The 19,852-nt window shown below is 37.8% G+C and overlaps 1 protein-coding gene across 1 annotated transcript in view; it reads right to left on the reverse strand.

Moving 5' to 3' along the window:
* The window catches only part of GTF2A2 (general transcription factor IIA subunit 2), a 30,367-nt gene that overhangs the window by 628 nt on the left and 9,887 nt on the right, over positions 1-19,852 (reverse strand). The window contains exons 2-4 of the mRNA XM_082647598.1: positions 7,038-7,158; positions 5,959-6,063; positions 2,454-2,580 (exon numbers count right to left, since the gene is read on the reverse strand). Coding sequence (XP_082503724.1) covers positions 2,454-2,580; positions 5,959-6,063; positions 7,038-7,109 — 304 coding nt within the window. The 5' untranslated portion in view covers positions 7,110-7,158. The remainder of the gene's footprint in view (positions 1-2,453; positions 2,581-5,958; positions 6,064-7,037; positions 7,159-19,852) is intronic.

The following is a 19,852-nucleotide window of genomic DNA, read 5'->3' on the forward strand; positions in this document are numbered from 1 at the left end:
TGGTGAAGAAGGGGAGACAAGGGTGGAAAAGAAAAGCTGACCACAGTAATATCTTGTGCACGTAAATGTCTTTTTACCTCTGCCTTAAAAGGCAAGTTAACGCTTAGTCTCCACATTTATGTTAAGAGAAATCAAGTTATACTACATTTGGTTCATACAGCTGCTATACTTTTTTTCCAGTCCTCTACTGTCCACAAATTTAAGACCACAAAGGACTATAACATAGAACAGAATTGTTTTAATTCCTGGCGAGAAAAACACCAAAATTCTAGCCACTATCAATCACTTTCTCTGCTTCTCTATTTGGAATTGAACTTTATTTCAGAAAGCTGACTTTTAGAAGAAATGGGCTTATTTCGCAGTAGTACTGCATTTATCTGGTTACTAAGGAATGGTATTAATTATTACTTAAGCTTCTACCTCTAAATGCCACAACTATTTATACTTTAATGATTGATTGTATTTTCTGCTGACACGAGTGCATGGAACACAAGCTAAGCTTTTCTTGAATACTCAACAATCGTTTCTTTGAAGAACAATGACTGTACTGTGCTGTAAGTGGGGCAAGTTCCTCAGAAGCCACTGCAGTAGGTAAGGCTGATTTGTACTTTATATACACTGAAGTGTGAAAAAACAGACAATCTTATATCTTTAAGAAGCAAGAGAAATACACTCTAAAGACTACCTCTAAGTAAAATACATATGTTTACATGGACTCTTTGATATTATTAAGCTTGCTGAGGGGCCTTCACTGACTTTTTGGTTCTTAGCTGTTTCAAATGATTGATCGATTGACACTCTACTAGTCTACATCTGTGCTGTCCAATGTGGTAGCTACTGGCTAACCACATGTGGCTATTTAAAGTTAAGAAAATTAAATAAAAATTAAAACATTAAATTTCTCACTTGCCCTAACCCATTTCAAGTGCTTAACAGTCAGATGTGGCTATTGGAGAGTACAGACAGGAAACATTTCCATCAGCATGCAAGTTTTATGAACAGTACTGATCCATATCATTATTAACTCATTTTGATAGTGGTCTAGAAATTATACATTAATGCTTAAATTCTATAGTCTAGTAAAAATCTGAAAACCTAAGGGTTATAAGGGTACTATTAGCCTAAATTATAAGAAAGACATGAAAAAAAGTATACATTATCTGACATACAGAAATGTTATCTGTGATCCAGGAACTATAAAATTATAAACATAGATTTTTTGTTGTTGTTACAGCAAAGAACAAGCTATTTGGTAATTATATAAAAAAGTCATCTTAAAGTTCTTAGAATGATTATCCCTAGTTAACCTTCCGAAATGAAATGTATGAGCCACTGTAACATTGCTAGTTTCAGAGACTCTGACATCTGGAAGATATAATTTCTTTAAAAAGGGATAAAGGTATATAATTCTAGGCAGCTATCAAAAATCAGGTTTAAGAGAACAGTTAATGACTTATGTGTAAAAAATGATATATTTGCAAATGAGTATGTGCATACATATATTACTGTAAAGATATGTATAAATAAAGACTAGAAGGTTACACATTAAAATATTAAGTGATATGTTATCTCCAGATGATGTTACAAATGATGTTTTTCTTCTGTGTGGTTTTCTGTCTTTATAGCTTTTCAGTGATAGGGCATTTCTTTGAAACCCAAAACATAAAAACAAAAAAACCTAACCTACAACCTGAGAAACGGAGGGTCCTGCTTTCTACATTTCTCTTTCTCTTGCTTTTCAAAATTCCCCTTCTTGGAAAGTGACAGTATTCTCTATTTAATTTCAGGAATAGCTGCTTTAAACACAAATTGTTCAGATTACAAAGTAAAAGTAAGTATAATTTATATATTTAAAATTCAATTAGTAAAAAGAAAATAATCATGGAACAGAAAGCAGAGATGTATAGTTTTTGAAACATTTAAGGACCTGAAGAAGTTCTTAGGTCTGCTGTAAAAATATCTGCATGTAACAGATCAGAGGACTAGATATTTACCATTATGACTGATAAGGCTCTTATGGTTATTTAAAGTCTTTTAAATAATCATTTTTAAAATGTATAGGTCTCCAACAAAACAGAAACCATAGGATAAAACTTGAAATTAAACAACACTTCCTTAAAGAAAAAGAAAAGCTTTAGAAACACTTCAACTCTGCAACTGAAATAGGGAAGAAAAGCTTATTAATATGTTTCCCCCCGCCCCCGACCCTGCACACAAAGTCAAGCTGTGGAAGTAGTCTATGTGTCATATGAAATGTTTATACCTAAAGTTAGTAAGAGGACTATGTGAGATCTGGAATCCAGAATCTAGCTGAGAAAGAAGCCTGGTCTCTCTATCTGGGAGTGGATCACTGGCCATTTTCTCCCTAAATGTCAGATGAAAGTTTTCTAAAGACTCATGAAAACAAGATTTCAAGTAGCTTTGCTTTCACAGTAATTAGGGCAAACACTTACTTTTACCATCACAGGCTACAATTTTCACTTTATCCACTTTAATAAGTTCTGTCACCTCTCTGAATTCAACATCATTCAATACAAAAGTCCACACATTATCGCAGAATCTGTATGTATTTAGAGAGCCCTTTAAAACAAAACATTTAGACAAACCATGAAAAGTCATTTTTTCCCCCTCACATTTTTCTCCAGACAATTTAAGAAAACCTAGCTACAAGTATATAATTCTCAAAATAGGATGAAAATTAAGGAAAATCTTAAGCAAGCAATCTTAAGTGTTAATCACTTAAAGAAAAAAATTGTAGATAAATTTGCTAAGGGAAGAGTTAAAAAATATTTTAGTTAGCAGACTACTTTCAGCACTGGAAAAGCCTGCAAATTACTTACCTGAAATCTTAAGAAAAATTGAATGGAAATCTGAATCTGTATTTCTACTGCCCTCATGTGGCTAAATTATGAAAATGCATTTGAATTTTTTTATATAAATACTTAAAAAAAATACTTTTTAAAAGCAACCGATTTTACTGTGTATGTTGATTCTCTGAATTTGTACAAAAGCAGGGAATTCCTAGAAACATTCATTTTCATCCTGTGACTTATAGCTCAGATGAATTACTGTATTAGCCACTAAAATTACATTATTGTCCTCTGCAACTCACATTCTTATAATTAATATCTATTCCTCCTAAAAAAATTTTATCTGAACATTAAAAGGAACTTTTTGCAAGGGTGGACACCAACAGAATATAATCAAAACCTGAGAGAGATATACATGCACAAGTATTTACATATGAAATTTAGTATTCAATGAGACATTTATATGCCTTCAGAAAAAAAAATTCAGCACAAAACTGTTCCCTGCAGTGTTACTTGTAATATCAAAAACTGAGTTCTCATTAATGGCTTAAGTTAGAATGATTATGGGAATTTGAATAATTACTATTTGTTAGACTATACTAGGCACTGAGAATACAACGGTAAGCAATACACATATGATCCCTGTCACCCAAGAAGGTTAGCAGGGGAGATCACTAAAACAAGTAAATACATAGTGTAACAGTGCTATGAAAGATTGTCACTGGGTACAATGGGAGTACGGTAGAGGCAGCCAAGTAGGACAGAGAAAGCTTGAGTCCCAAAGAATGAAAAAGAGTCAACGGAAAGGTGGGACAGCAGAAAGGAAGACAAACACTTGGAATGGGATAGTAAGTTCCTGAAAGGAGAATATGACAGGAGGTCCTAAGGTGAAAGAGATCATGGAGAACCTTGGGAAAGCTTTTCCCTATTGTGAGGGCATTAGGACGTCAATGAAGGATTTCAAGCAGAGGAGTAACATGATGAGATTTGCATTTTGCATTTTTGGTGATAACATGAACAGACTAGAGGGGAGTCTGACTGAAGGAAGGAGAGACGCTAAGAAGCCGATAGCTTTTAGCTGGCTGAATCAGACAGGTGAAAGTGGCTGGGCGATAACAGAGGCAAGGGGGGTCCCGGGAAGTGGAGAGATTTTAAAAGGTAGATCTGTCAACGCTTGCTAACCAACTGGATACGGTAGGGTGGGGAACAGAGAAATCTTTGATATTCCCAAGTTTCTGGCTTGTGTAACAACGCATTCATAGAAAAAACTGGTTTGGGAGGAAAGTTAAATTTGAGTTTCAGCTACATCTTACCATATCCAATAAGCAGCTGGAGTGTAGAAGCAAGTATGGGAGCATATCAATTTTAAAGCCAAGGACTGGATGAGATCATTCAAGGAGAATATGTGGAGCCCTAGATAACCCTTAAGGAAAACCAGCAATTAAGTGATACAAAGTAGCCTGAGAAGAGGGGCCAGAGAATAGAAGAAAAAAGCCAAAATAGTAAGATTTCAAGGGAAGTATGCGTTTCAAAAGAGACTAATCAATAGTATCACTAATTATGCATTAGATTTAGCAATAAATAACTTGGCAAGAGAAGTTTCAGTGGAGAGGTGGGAGTAATGCATAGAAAATCACTCAGGACATATTAAAAAGATGCAGTTGTAAATGTAAAAAAAAAATTTTTTTTTAATTAGATCTCTTCCTTGAGTATAGTTTGAGCCGTTGGAAGGCTGAACAACCAAATGCCAACCTCAATGTTCATTTCTGGCTTGTGTATAATCAGAGATCTTATAAGTGTGTGGGTTACTGTCATATCCAGTTAGTGGCAGATATGTCAATGACTTGAACCAGGCAAGTCACTGCTATTTATGATTAGCATGTGAACATTCAACTATGCTGAAATTCTGTTCTTTATATTAAAAATTTCCTTCTATATGATAGATAACATGTGGCTAAACTGTATCTTTAATGCACCACTAATAAATACATATATTTTTTACAGTTAATTTACCTTTAGCTCAGGAGATCCAAACTAGAAACCTACAATAATACAACTAGAAGACCACTCAGGCCTTGTGAACCCTACGACTCTGATAAGTAGTCAAACAAATTTTCTACATGGGCAAGTACGTATCAACATGGATCAATTTAGAATTAAAGGATCAGGTTCTGAATGACAAAGTAGGCACATTTGTATGTATGGTTGTACAAAAAGGAAGCTTTGCCAGCATTATTACTGTTAAAAATTCAAGAATCCACTGATAAAATTTTATAAAGCCACGTTTTACTCCAGATAATTGTTAGGCATGTGAAAATCATGTGACTTATTTATATGAACATAAAATACATGCAGATTTTACCCCGTCACTAAAATAAGTCAAACGGGGCCTGTCTTCTTTTGCCCTGTATACCCAATATCCAGAACAATGCCTCGTATTTAATAGGCATTGAAATGTTCGTTGAATAAATGATAAATTTTTCTTTTGTGCTTTTCATCACAAACTAAAACCAAAAACCCCAAACACTGATGTTCTCTTAAATGCAAATTAACATCTATATTCTTTTCATTTGTTGATTTTCATATCTTGTAATCTGAATTTACCATCGAATTGAGAAAGACAGTTTTGTTCAGTTTGGGATTACTGTTCAAAGTACAAATGATTCAAATGAGACCAAGCTACCAGAAGAGACCATTATCTGCCAACAGGTCAGGTCTTTATAAGCCATGTTATCTAAGAGTAGGTGGGTGGCAACGTGAAGTTTCTAGAAATAACTCTGAACTTCCCTGGTCAGAGTTTAAAAAACATAACTGATCCTTAGAGATTACTCTCACTTACCTTCAATCCTGCAGATAATGTTTCAGACATTTGAAATCTCAGTAACTCTTCAGGGAAGGTAGCCAAACATACATAGGCTGATTTGTGAAAAACAATGGAATAAGAATCTAAAAACAACTCTGTATCTAACATTAAGTGGATGAACTTAATATACAGATTTAAACATCAAGCAGGATTTAGTTGTTATCAAACAAGGTCCAAAGTTTGATTAAGCCATCTCTTTTTATGATTAATAAATATATAGGTGTCCTAAAAAGCACTATTGTAACAACCATGGTGCAGCTTCTAGATTTAAGAAAATATCCTTACCCTGAAATTGACTCGGTTCCTGACCCTCTGTGCCAACGCTGAATTTATAGCCTTATCAAACTGAAGTAGAACTTGAAGGGCAAGCTGGGGGGTAATCTGTTGAGACTGAGAAAAAATAAAGGTCATGAATCTTCTTAGAGAAGAATATTAAAGAAAAAATAAAACAAAAATACATGAATTATAGGGCTTCCCTGGTGGCACAGTGGTTGAGAATCTGCCTGCCAATGCAGGGGACACGGGTTCGAGCCCTGGTCTGGGAAGATTCCGAGCCCTGTCTGGGAAGATCCCACATGCCGCAGAGCAACTAAGCCCGTGAGCCACAACTACTGAGCCTGCGCGTCTGGAGCTTCTGCTCCACAACAAGAGAGGCCCCGACAGTGAGAGGCCCGCACACCGCGATGAAGAGCGGCCCCTGCTCGCCACAACTAGAGAAAGCCCTCGCATAGAAACGAAGACCCAACACACCCAAAAATAAAATAAAAATTTTTAAAAAGCTAAAAAAACAAAAAATCATGAATTATCATCTAAAATTTAACTGAGGTTAACCAGAGCCTCTAAACTAGAATCCCTTAAACTAGAATCCCTTATTCTTTTTGCCATAACTGACAACTAAGAAGCAAAGGCTGACAATATTTTCTTGCATTATCTTGACACAAACATAATTTTGAAAAGAAAACATGCAGTGATGTTACAACACCAGGACAAAACTTTGTCTACCACTCCTTCACAGTATCTGGAAAGAAGTGTTCGATAAATTGAAGGAACCAAGTTTCTTTTAAATAAAAAACTTGGGACCAATAATACGTTAAAAAAAAAAAAGTCTAATCTTATCAAAGCTCAAAATATATGAAAATAAATGGAAATATGTAATATGTTCTTGGATGAGAGGTTTACATAAAAAGGTTAATTTTCCTAAAATTAAAATATAAATTCAAAATTCTAATTTAAATCTCAAGACTTGTATTAACTTATCCAAAGTTATCTTAAAGCTATGTAGACTATGCCATTCTCATAAGTATGAGAACAAGAATTATTATAGATCCATCTAAATAAAAATGTTGATTTTTTTACTCCCTCACCTGTATAAGCTCATCGAGGCTCTCCTGAAGACTGTTTCCCAAAGTGGTATTTCTGTACAACTGATATGCCATGGCTTAGGAGGGAGAAATTCTTTTTCTTATTCAGGCTTGCATTGATATCCTAAAAATTTAATATGAAAGTATTAAAAAAATTATAAATTATATATGTAACATAGTCTACTTCATATTTTCTAATATATACTATTAGCATACTATATAATAACAGGAATTGCAAGGAATAAAAATAGTTTTTCTATATACTTTTTCTATTATTTCGACGTAGGCATTTATACTCCTTTGTACAAAGTATAGATATATATATTAAAATGTACATCTTTACCATTTCTTTCAAATATCTACCTTTTGACCTAGTCTAGAATTTACCATGTACCATTGTTTTCTACTTACTGTCAAGTCACTGATCCAGACAATCTTCAGCTCACATTTGAATGCCTTCCCCTTCATTTTCCTGTTCTCTTAAAATTCAGTATTTAGAGTGCCTACCCAGAAGATAGCACTGTGACAGGTACCATGGAGAGGAAGATAAAGATACACTTCTGACCCTAAAAAATTTATACTTTAGAAAACGTAACAGACACATAAAAAAGTTAGAGAATAAGAACTGTGATAGAGATTATATACAGTTATTATGGAGGCTGCCTGTGGACTGAATGAGTTGGCTCACAAAAGCTTCCTGATTCTTCAAGCTAGACTTTAGCCAAGCAAAGGAGGAAAGTCATCTTAGGCTGAAAAAATAAATAGAATGAGTAAAGCCATAGAAGGATGAAATAATACAGTCTGTAGACAGAACTATAAATTGTTCCATATTAGGGTATAGGTATGAATAGGAAGTGGTAGGAGATGAGGCTGAAAAAGATGACATGGATGGATTTGTCAGGAGAGGTGCCAGGATTTTATAATGCAGGTAATGGGGAGCCCCTGAAGCTTTCTAGACAGGAAAGGTCAGACAGATGGGCAGCAATGTAAACAATGTACTCAAGTGCAAGATTAGAAAGAGATGAGGGCTCGAAGAAGGTGCCAGTAGCACATATTCAGCAAATACTGAGCTTTACTACATGTCACGTATTAGATACCTGACCTCATGGCACTTTCAGTTTCAAGATGGACAGAAGGAGACAGGTGTATTCAGGAGTAAACATCAGGGAAAACTCAGCAAAAATAATAGTTATCAGTCTTCACATTACACACCTAGTGAGCATTTGATACACTTGATCATGTCTGCCTTCTTGAAGTCTTTTCCTTGGTTTCTGGGACCCCACACTCAGTGTTCTCCTCCCACCTCACTGGATAGTACTGTTTCTTGTTTCCTTCTGTTGGTTGCTCCTCAGCAATCTAACTTCTAACTAACTACTTGAGTGCCCCAAAGCTTCTCATGTCTTCTCTATATGCTTTACTCCCTTAGTTACCTCATCTAGGCTTATGGCTTTTTAAATATGTTCTATTTATCTGCTGATGATGTGCAAACTTACATTGCCACTCCTGACCTTTTATATGCCCGTGTTGCCATGTATAAAACTGCCTGCTTGACACACTGGATGGAAACATAAAGTGGTAGATCAAATTAAATTTGTTACAAACCAAATTCTGGATACTCCTCCAAACCTTTTCTGCCCTCGGTTTGTCCACCTCAATTAACAGTAAATCTAGTCTTCCAGTAAGACAGCCCCAAAACCTTATAAGTCAAATTCTCTCTCACCCTGCGTGCAATCTGTCAGCCAATCCTTTCAGTTCTTCCTTCTGAATATAACCAGAATCCAACAACTTTGACCATCACCACTGCTAGCACTAAGTCACCATCAACCTGTCACTAAGATTTATGGTGATAGCCAAGTAAGGCGTATCCTTCTTTCTACCCTTGTCTATCCCACCCCTGCCCCCAGAGAAGCCACGCTGAGCCTTTTAAAACACAAATAAAATCACATCACTCATCTGTTCAAAACCTCCCAAGGCAGCATCCTATCTCAGAGTAAAAACCAAGGTCCTCCTAATGGTTTATAAGGCCTGCATGATCTGGGCCCCCCTCCCACCACTACCTCTCTGAACTTGACTTCTTCCACCTACTCCCTCATTCACTCTGCTTCAGCCATACTAGTCCCTTGCTCCAATATGGCAAGATGTTCTTGCTTTAGGGCCTTTGCACTGGCTGTTCTTGCTGTTTCAAATGTACTGCGCAGACACCTGCAGGGTTTACCTCTCATCCGATTCAGATCTCTGCTCAGATGTTACTTCATCAGAAGTGACTTTTGTGACCAACCTATAAGAAAGAACTACCTCCCTTCCCCTTTACACTGCTTTATTTTCATTTATATCACTAATCGAAGCTGACATATATATGCTTATTCTATTTCCATCCACTAAAACAGACGTTCCCTCAAGATAGGACTTTTGCTCAGTTATATATTTACCATCTAGAACAATGCCTAGTATGAATTCAATAAGTATTTGTTAGTGAATAAATAACCTGGTGATATGTCAAAATGCGAATATCAAACTGTATTGCACTTAGATACATTTAGAATAGGTTTTCTACTTTACTGAGGAAAGTGAAGCAATGAAAACTTCAACTCTCAAAACTACATCTAACCACCTACCAATATCTACACCCACATACTCTGCCTGCCACTATAGTCAGACTATCCATGCTGTTACCTAAATACAATCCTTCTAACTGTGGATTTGGTCCTATCCCCCCTGTTACAAACAGGGTATTTTTCCAACAATTCAATTATTCCTTCTATCCCTATCAAATTTCCCATCTCTACAGATCCTTCCCATCAGCAAACAAACAGGCAGCACTTCTCCCATCTTAAAAAAAATAGTCTCAACTCGCTTCTCTGGCCAGCTACACTCTATTTCTCTATTCCTCTTTGCAGCAAAAACTCCTGAGTTGTCTGTACTCACTGTCTCTCTTTCCTTTTCTCACATTTTCTCTTAAACTCACTCCTTATACATTTGCCTCAAGCACTCAAATGAAACATGGTGAAAGTCACCGGTGGCAATGCTAAAACTAATAATCCTCAATTCTTAGTTCTCACCAGACTTAATCATATGACATGGCTGATTACTCCCTCCTCTTTGATAAAGGATCTTGGCTTAGCTTCTGGGACAGTACACTTTTTGGGTTGTTCTCTTAAACGCACTGGTTCATCCTTCTCAATATTGTTTGTTGGTTGAGGCTCTTCTCCCTTAACTCTTAATGTCACAAGACACCGCTTTGGTTCTCTGCTTTCCGTCTACACTTGTTCCTTGGTGATACTGCTTTGTGTCATGGTTTTACATACCATTGCTGATGATTCCCAAATTCATATACTAGAACCGACCTTGCCCTGAACTCTCACTCCTGGATCCAACTGCCTACTCAACATCTCTATGTGCTGTCCTTCCCAACTCTGCTGATGTAACTCCATACCTCTATGGGCTTAGGCAAAAACCTTCGAAGTTATTCCCGACCACCCCTCCCTACCCCCAGTCTGGCCATCTTACCTCCACATCCAATCCCTAGCATAATCTGTAAACTCTACCTTCAATATGGATTCAGAATCCAACCATTCCTCACCATGTCCATTGTTATCACCCTGGTATGTGCCACCATCACCTGTCATTGGGATTCCTGAAATGCTTCCTAACTGCTTTCCCTGCTTCCATGCTTGCCCCCGAGATTCTAATCCCAATTCAGCAGTCAGGTGATCTTTTAAAACACAGGTTAGAACGTATCTCTTCTCTGTGCAAACCTCCCATGGTTTCCATTTCATTCAGTCCTTATAATAATCTGGCTACCCATTATCTCACTGACCTCATTTGCCATCTCCCCCTTGTTCTTGCCCTTCTCCAGACACACTGGCTTCTCCTTGTTTTTCTTAGAACATGACAGACATGTTCCTGCCTATGTAAGCCTTTGTAAAGACTGTCCTTTTCACCCGGAATGCTCTTCTCCCAGATATCCTCTTGTTTTTCTTAATTCCTTCAAGTATAGCACATACTTAATGAGGCCTAAACAGACCACCACATTTAAAACCCCAACTCCCACCTCCACTCTGGAACTGCCCAATCCCCCTCACCCTGCTATGTTTCTTTGATGGCACCATCACCTTCTAACATGTTATACAGTTTCCTTAGTTTATGTTTATTTTCTGCATCCTTCAACAGACTGTACGACCTTACCAGGACAGGGACTTTTGTCTGTTTTTGTTCACTGAAGTAAACCAGGCGTCTAGAACAAACACTACCTGAGACGTTAATAGGAGACAATGAAATATTTGTTCAATAAATAAATGAACACAAAAAAATCAGTTAGTAAAATGTATGTGGGTAGCTGAGGGGGGATAAAAAGGGCAAGAAGGGGTCCCAGTAAGAAGATATAAACTTGACAAAGTGAGAGTACAGAATCTTGTGTCCTGCCCATTTAACAAAAGTCTTAGAGTTACCAGAAAATAACTATAAGTTAATAATGAATTATCAGAAAGAGAAATAAGCCCATTTACGATTGCATCAAAAAGAACAAGATACTTAGAAATAAATTTAGCCAAAGAGAAATAAATTTAGCCAAAGAGATGAAAGACCTGGACATTGAAAACTATATGACAATGATGAAAGAAACTGAATATTACACAAATGAACAGAAAGAAATTCCATGCACGTGGACTTGAAGAATCAGTATTATTAAAATATCCATACTACCTAGAGCAATCTACAGTTTCAACACAATTCCTATCAAAATTCCAATGGCATTTTTCAAACAAATAGAACAAACAGTCCTAAAATATATATGAAACCACAAAGACGCCAAAATGCCAAAGCAATCTTGAGAAAGAAGGACAAAGCTCGAGGCATCATGTTTGCTGATATCTAATTCTATCACAAAGCTATAGTAATTAAAACAGTACATTACTGCCATAAAAACAGATGTTAGATGAATGGAATAGAATAAAGAGCCCAGAAATAAACTTACACATGTACGGTCAAGTAATTAACAACAAAGGAGGCGAGAATGTACAATTGGGAGGGCTTCCCTGATGGTGCAGTGGTTAAGAATCTGCCTGCCAATGCAGGGGAACGGGTTCGAGTCCTGGTCTGGGAAGATCCCACATGCCACGGAGCACTAAGCCCATGCGCCACAGCTACTGAGCCTGCGCTCTAGATAGAGCCCCCCGCGCCACAACTACTGAGCCTGCGTGCCGCAACTACTGAAGCCTGTGCGCCTAGAGCCTGTACTCTGCAACAAGAGAACCCACTGCAATGAGACGCCCGTGCACCGCAATGAAAAAGTAGCCCCTGCTCGCTGCAACTAGAGAAAGACTGCGTGCAGCAACAAAGACCCAACACAGGGAGGGAGGGAGGGAGGGAGGGAGGGAGGGAAGGAAGGAAGGAAGGAAGGAAGGCAGGAAGGAAGGAAGGAAGGACAATGGGGAAAGGACAGTCTCTTCAATAAAGGGTGCTAGGAAAACTGGGCATCCACATCCAAGAAAAAAGACACTGGACCATTATCATACACCATACACAAAACTGAACTCAAAATGGATTAAAGGCTTGAAATGTAAGACCTAATACCATAAAACCCCTAAAACTCCTAGAAGAAAACATAGGTGGTAAGCTCCTTGACACAGGTCTTGGTGATGATTTTTTGAATCTGACACCAAAAGCAATAAAAGCAAAAATAAATAAATGGGACAGGATAATACTAAAAAGCTTATGCACAGCAAAGGAAACCATAAAAAAAATAAGCTACCTACTGAATGGGGAAAAATATTTGCAAATCATGTATCTCATATAGGCCTGATATCCAAAATATATAAAGAATACATAAAACTCAATAGTAAAAAAACAAACAATCCAATTAAAAATTGGACAGAACATTTGCAGCAACATGGATGGACCTAGAAATGATCATATTAAGTGAAGTCAGAGTAAGACAAAATATCATATGATATCACTTACATGCGGAATCTAAAAAATGATATAAATAAACTTATTTACAAAACAGAAATCAACTCACAGACAGAAAACAAACTTATGGTTACCAAAGGAATTGGGGAGGGGAGGGAGCAGGGGATGAATTAGGAGTTTGGGATTAACATATACACAATACTACATATAAAATAGGTAAGCAACAAGGACCTACTGTATAGCAAAGGAAATTATACTCAACATCTTGTAATAACCTATAAGGGAAAAGAACTTGAAAATACATATATATTTATAATATATGTATAACTGAATCACTTTGCTGTACACTTGAAACTAACACAATGTTGTAAATTAACTATACTTCTATAAAAAAAAATTGGGCAAAGGATGTGAACACTTTTCCAAAGAACATATACAGATGGCCAACAGGTACATGAAAAGCTGCTCAACATCACTAATTACCAGGGAAATGCAAATCAAAACCACAGTGAAATATCACCTCACACCTGTTAAAATAACTATTATCAAAATGACAATTAATAGCAAGTGTTGGTGAAGATGTGGATTAAAGGGAACCCTTGTGCATTGTTGGTAGGCATGCAAAATGTGGTGCAGCCACTATGGAAAAGTATGGACGTTTCTCAAAAAAGTAAAAGAGAACTCCCATATGATCCAACAATTCCACTTTGGAGTACTTATCCGAAGAAAAAGAAAACACTAACTGGAAAAGATATATGCACCCACATGTTCACTGTAGCACTATTCACAATAGCCAAGATATGAAAACAACTTAAGTGTCCATCAAAGGATGAATGGATAAAGAAACTGTGGGATGGGAGACAAGATGGCAGAGTAGAAGGACATGGGTTCACCTCCTCTCACAAAAACACTGAAATCACAACTAACTGCTGAACAACTATTGACAAAAAAAGACTGGAACCTACCGAAAAAGATATCCTATATCCAAAGACAAAGAAGAAGCCACACTGAGATGGCAGGATGGGCACAATCGCAATAAAATCAAATCCCATACCCAATGGGTGGGCGATCCACAAACTGGAAAATAATGATTACCACAGAGGTTATCTCATAGGAGTCAAAGTTCTGAGCCCCACATCAGGCTCCCCACCCTGGGGGTCTGGCAATGGGAGGAGGAGCCCCCAGAGCATCTGGCTTTGAGCGTCTGTGGCGTTTGACTGCAGGAATTCCACAGGACTGGGGGAGACAGGAACTCCACTCTTAGCACACACAAGGTCTTGTGCACACCAGGACCCAGGAGAAAAAGCAGTGAACTCACGGGATCCTGGGCCAGACCTACCTGCTGGTATTGGAGGGTCTCCTGTAGAGGCAGGGAGCAGCTGTGGCTCACTGCAGGTACAAAAACACAGGTGGAGGTAGTTCTGGGGAGTACTCATTGGTATGGGCCCTCCTACAGGCCGCCATTTTCTCACCAACAGTTGGCCCCACCCAACACCCTCTAGGCTCTAGTGCGGGGACACCTCCGGCCAAAGAACTGACAGGGTGGGAACACATTCCACCCATCAGCAGACAGGCTGCCAAAAGTCATCCTGAGCCCACAGCTGCCTGCTAAACACACCTCTTTTTTTTTTTTTTTTTTTTTTTGTGGTATGCAGGCCTCTCACTGTTGTGGCCTCTTCCGTTGCGGAGCACAGGCTCCGGACGCGCAGGCTCAGCAGCCATGGCTCAAGGGCCTAGCCGCTTAGTGGCATGTGGGATCTTCCCTGACTGGGGCACGAACCCGTGTCCCCTGCATCGGCAGGCGGACTCTCAACCACTGCGCCACGAGGGAAGCCCTAAACACACCTCTTGACACAGCCCTGCCCACCAGAGGGACAAGACCCAGCTGCACCCATCACTGGGCAGGAACCAGTACCTCCCACCAGGAAACGTGCAAAAGCCTCTTAGATCAGCCTCATCCACAAGGGGGCAGAAGCAGAAGCAAGAAGAACTACAACTCTGCAGCCTGTGGAACAGGCCCACAATACAGAAAGTTAGACAAAATGCAATATTGGAGAAATATGTCCCAGACGAAAAAACAAAATAAAGCCCCAGAAGAACAACTAAATGAAGTGGAGATAGGCAATCTACCCAAAAAAGAATTCAGAGTAACTATGGTGAAGACGATCCAAGATCTCGGAAAAAGAATGGAAGCACAGACCTAAAAGATGCAAGAAATGTTTAAGAGCAAGCTAGAAGATCTAAAGAAGAAACAAACAGAAATGAACAATAAAATAACTGAAATGAAACTACACTGGAAGGAATAAATAGCAGAATAAATGAGGCAGAAGAACTGATAAGGGAGCTGGAAGAAGGAATGGCGGAAATGACTGCCACAGAACAGAGAAAAAAGAATGAAAAAAAAAATAGGACAGTTTAAGAGACCTCTGAGACTTTGTTAGATGCACCAACATTCACATTATATGAGTGCCAGAAGGATAAGAGACAGAAGACACCTGAGAAAATATTTGAAGAGATTAATAGCTGAAAAATTCCCTAACATGGGAAAGGAAAAAGTCACCCAAGTCCAGGAAGCACAGAGTCCCATAAAGGATTAAACCCAAGGAGGAACACGCCAAGACACATAGTAATGAAACTGACAAAAATTAAACACACAAAAAATATTAAAAGCAACAAGGGAAAAGCAACAAATAACATACAAGAGAATTCCCATAAGGTTATCAGTTAATTTTTCAGCAAAAACTGCAGACTAGAAGGGAGTGGCAAAATATATTTAAAGTGATGAAAGGTAAGAACCTATAACCAAGAATACTCTACCCAGCAAGGCTCTCATTCAGATTCGACAACAAAATCAAAAGCTTCACACAGGCAACAGCTAAGAGAATTCAGCACCACCAGACCAGCTTTGCAAAAAATGCTAAAGAAAGTTCTCTAGGTAGACAAGAAAAGGCCTCAATGAGAAACAGGAAAATTACAAATGGAAAAGCTCACTGTTAAAGGCAAACATACAGTAAAGGTAGGAAATCATCCACACACAAATATGATATCGAAATCAGCAATTCGATATATCAAAAATATGATATCGAAATCAGCACAAATACAGGATATGGGAAATACATTTGAAATTAAGACCAGCAACAGAAAACAATCTTGTTTATATATAGACTGCTATATCAAAGCCTCATGGTAATCACAAACTGAAAATCTACAATAGATACACACACAAAATAGAAAAAAGGATCCAAACACAACACTAAAGTTAGTCATCAAAAGAGAAGAGAACAAAAGAGGAATGGGAGAAAAAAGACCTAAAAAAAAAAAATCCAAAACAATTAAGAAAATGCCAATAAGAACATACATAAAGATAATTACTTTAAATGTAAATGGATTAAATGCTCCAACCAAAACACAAAGACTGGATGAATGAATACAAAAACAAGACCCCATATACACACAGTCTACAAGAGATCCACTTCAGACCTAGGGACACATACAGACAGAAAGTGAAGGGATGGAAAAAGATACTCCATGCAAATGGAAATTAAAAGAAATCTGGAGTAGCAATACTCATATCAGATAAAACAGACTTTAAAATAAAGAATGTTACAAGAGACAAGGAAGGACACTACATAATGATCAAGGGATCAATCCAAGATATGACAATTGTAAATACATATGCACCCAACACAGGAGCTCCTCAATATATGAGGCAAATGCTAACAGGCATAAAAGGGGAAATCAATAGTAACACAATAATAGTGGGGGACTTTAACACTCCAGATTCATCAATGAACAGATCATCCAGACAGAAACTCAATGAGGAAACACAGGCCTTAAATAACACATTAGACTTAATTGATATTTATAGAGCATTCCATCCAAAAGCAGCAGCATACGCATTCTTTTCAAGTGCACATGGTACACTGTCCAGGACTGATCACATCTTGGGCCACAAAGTGAACCTCAGTAAATTTAGGAAAACTGAAATCATATCAAGCATCTTTTCTGACAACGCTATGAGATTAGAAATCAACTATAAGAAAAAAACTATAAAAAACACAAACACATGGAGGCTAAACAATATGCTACTAAACAACCAATGGATCACTGAAGAAATCAAAGAGGAAATCAAAAAATACCTAGAGACAACTGAAAGTGAAAGCACGACGATCCAAAACCTATGGCACGTAGCAAAAGCAGTTCTAAGAGGGGAGTTTATAGCACTACAATTTTACCTCAGGAAATAAGAAACATCTCAAACACCTAAAGCAACTAGAGAAAGAAGAACAAACAAAACTGCAAGTCAGTATAAGGAAAGATATCATAAAGATGAGAGCATAAGTAAGTGAAATACAGATGAAGAAAATGACAGAAAAGATCAATGAAACTAAAAGCTGGTTCTCTGAAAAGATGAACCTGATAAACCTTTAGCCAGACTCATCAAGAAAAAAAGGGAGAGGGCTCAAATCAATAAAATTAGAAATGGACAAAGTGAGAGAATGGCATGGACATATATACACTATCAAACGTAAAATAGATAGCTAGTGGGAAGCAGCCGCATAGCACAGGGAGATTATCTCGATGCTTTGTGACCACCTAGAGGGGTAGGATAGGGAGGGTGGGAGGGACGGAGACGCAAGAGGGAAGAGATATGGGAACATATGTATATGTGTAACTGATTCACTTTGTTATAAAGCAGAAACTAACACACCATTGTAAAGCAATTACACTCCAATAAAGATGTTAAAAAAAAATGAAAACTGAGAAGTTACAATGGACACCACAGAAATACAAAGGATTGTAAGAGACTACTACAAGCAACTATATGCCAATAAACTGGACAAATTCTTGGTAAGGTACAACTTTCCAAGACTGAACCAGGAAGAATTAGAAAATATAAACAGACCAATCACAAGTAGTGAAATTGAAACTGTAATTAAAAACTTCTAACAAACAAAAGTCCAAGACCAGATGGCTTCAGAGGCAAATTCTATCAACCACTTAGAGAAGAGTTAACACCTATCCTTCTGAAACTATTCCCCAAAATTGCAGAGGAACACTCCCAAACACATTCTATGAGGCCACCATCACCCTGATACCCAAACCAGATAAAGATACCACAAAAAAAGAAAATTACAGGCCGATATGACAGATGAACATAGATACAAAATTCCTCAAGAAAACACTAGCAAACCAAATCCAACAACACATTAAAAGGATCATACATCATGATCAAGTGGGATTTATGCCAGGGATGCAAGGATTCTTCAATATCCACAAATCAATCAGTGTGATACACCACACCAATAAATTGAAGCATAAAAACCATATGATCATCTCAACAGATGCAGAAAACACTTAACAAAATTCAACACCCATTTATGATAAGAACTCTCCAGAAAGTGGGCATAGAGGGAACCTACCTCAACATAATAAAGGCCATCTATAACAAACCTACAGTTAACATCATACTGAATGGTGAAAAGCTGAAAGCATTTCCTCTAAGATAGGAACAAGACAAGGCTGTCCACTCTCACCACTTTTTTTTTTTTTTTTTTTGCAGTACGCAGGCCTCTCACTGTCACGGCCTCTCCCGTTGCGGAGCACAGGCTCTGGACGTGCAGGCTCAGTGGCCATGGCTCACGGGCCCAGCCGCTCCGTGGCATGTGAGATCCTCCCGGGCCGGGGCACGAACCCGTGTCCCCTGCATCGGCAGGCAGACTCTCAACCACTGCGCCACCAGGGAAGCCCTCTCACCACTTTTATTCAACATAGTTTTGGAAGTCCTAGCCATGGCAATCAGAGAAGAAAAAGAAATAAAAGGAATCCAAATTGGAAAAGAAAAAAAAATAAAACTATCACTGTTTGCAGATGACATGATACTATACATAGAAAATCCTAAAGATGCTACCAGAAAACTGCTAGAGCTAAACAATGAATCTGGTAAAATTGTAGCACACAAAATTAATACACAGAAATCTGATGCGTTTCTATACACTAACAACAAAAGAGCAGAAGGAGAAATTAAAGAAACAATCCCATTTACCATCGCATCAAAAAGAATAAAATATCTAGGAATAAATCTGCCTGAGGCAAAAGACTTGTACTCTGAAAACTATAAAACGCTGATGAAAGAACTTGAAGATGACACAAACATATGGAGAGATATAACATGTTCTTGGATTGGAAGAATCAACATTGTCCAAATGACTATACTAACTGGGACAATCTACAGATTCAATGCAATCCCTATCAAATTATCAATGACATTTTTCACAGAATTAGAACAAAAAATTTCACAATTTGTATGGAAACACAAAAGACCCCGAATAGCCAAAGCAATCTTGAGAAAGAAAAATGGAGCTGTGGGAATCGGGCTCCCTGACTTCAAAGTGTGCTGCAAAGCTGTAGTAATCAGAACAGTATAGTACTGGAAAAAAACCAGAAATATACATCAATGGAACAGGATGGAAAGTCCAGAAATAAACCCATGCACCCATGGTCAACTAGTCTATGACAAAGGAGGCAAGAATATACAATGGAGAAAAGACTGTCTCTTCAGTAAGTGGTGTTGGGAAAACTGGACAGCTACATGTAAAAGAATGAAATTACAACACTCTCTAACACCAGACACAAAAATAAACTTGACATGGATTAAAGACCTGCATGTAAGACCGGATATTATAAAACTCTTAGAGGAAAACATAGGCAGAACACTCTCTGACATAAATCACAGCAGTATCTTTTTTGACCCACCTTTTAGAGTAATGAAAATAAAGACAAAAATGAACAGGTGGGACCTAATTAAACTTAAAAGCTTTTGCACAGCAAAGGAAACCATAAACAAAACGAAAATAACCCAGAGAATAGGAGAAAATATTTGCAAACGAGGCGATCTACAAAGGATTAAT

Source organism: Grampus griseus (assembly GCF_964374135.1).
Source record: "Grampus griseus genome assembly, chromosome: 2".
Lineage (NCBI taxonomy): Eukaryota > Metazoa > Chordata > Mammalia > Artiodactyla > Delphinidae > Grampus > Grampus griseus.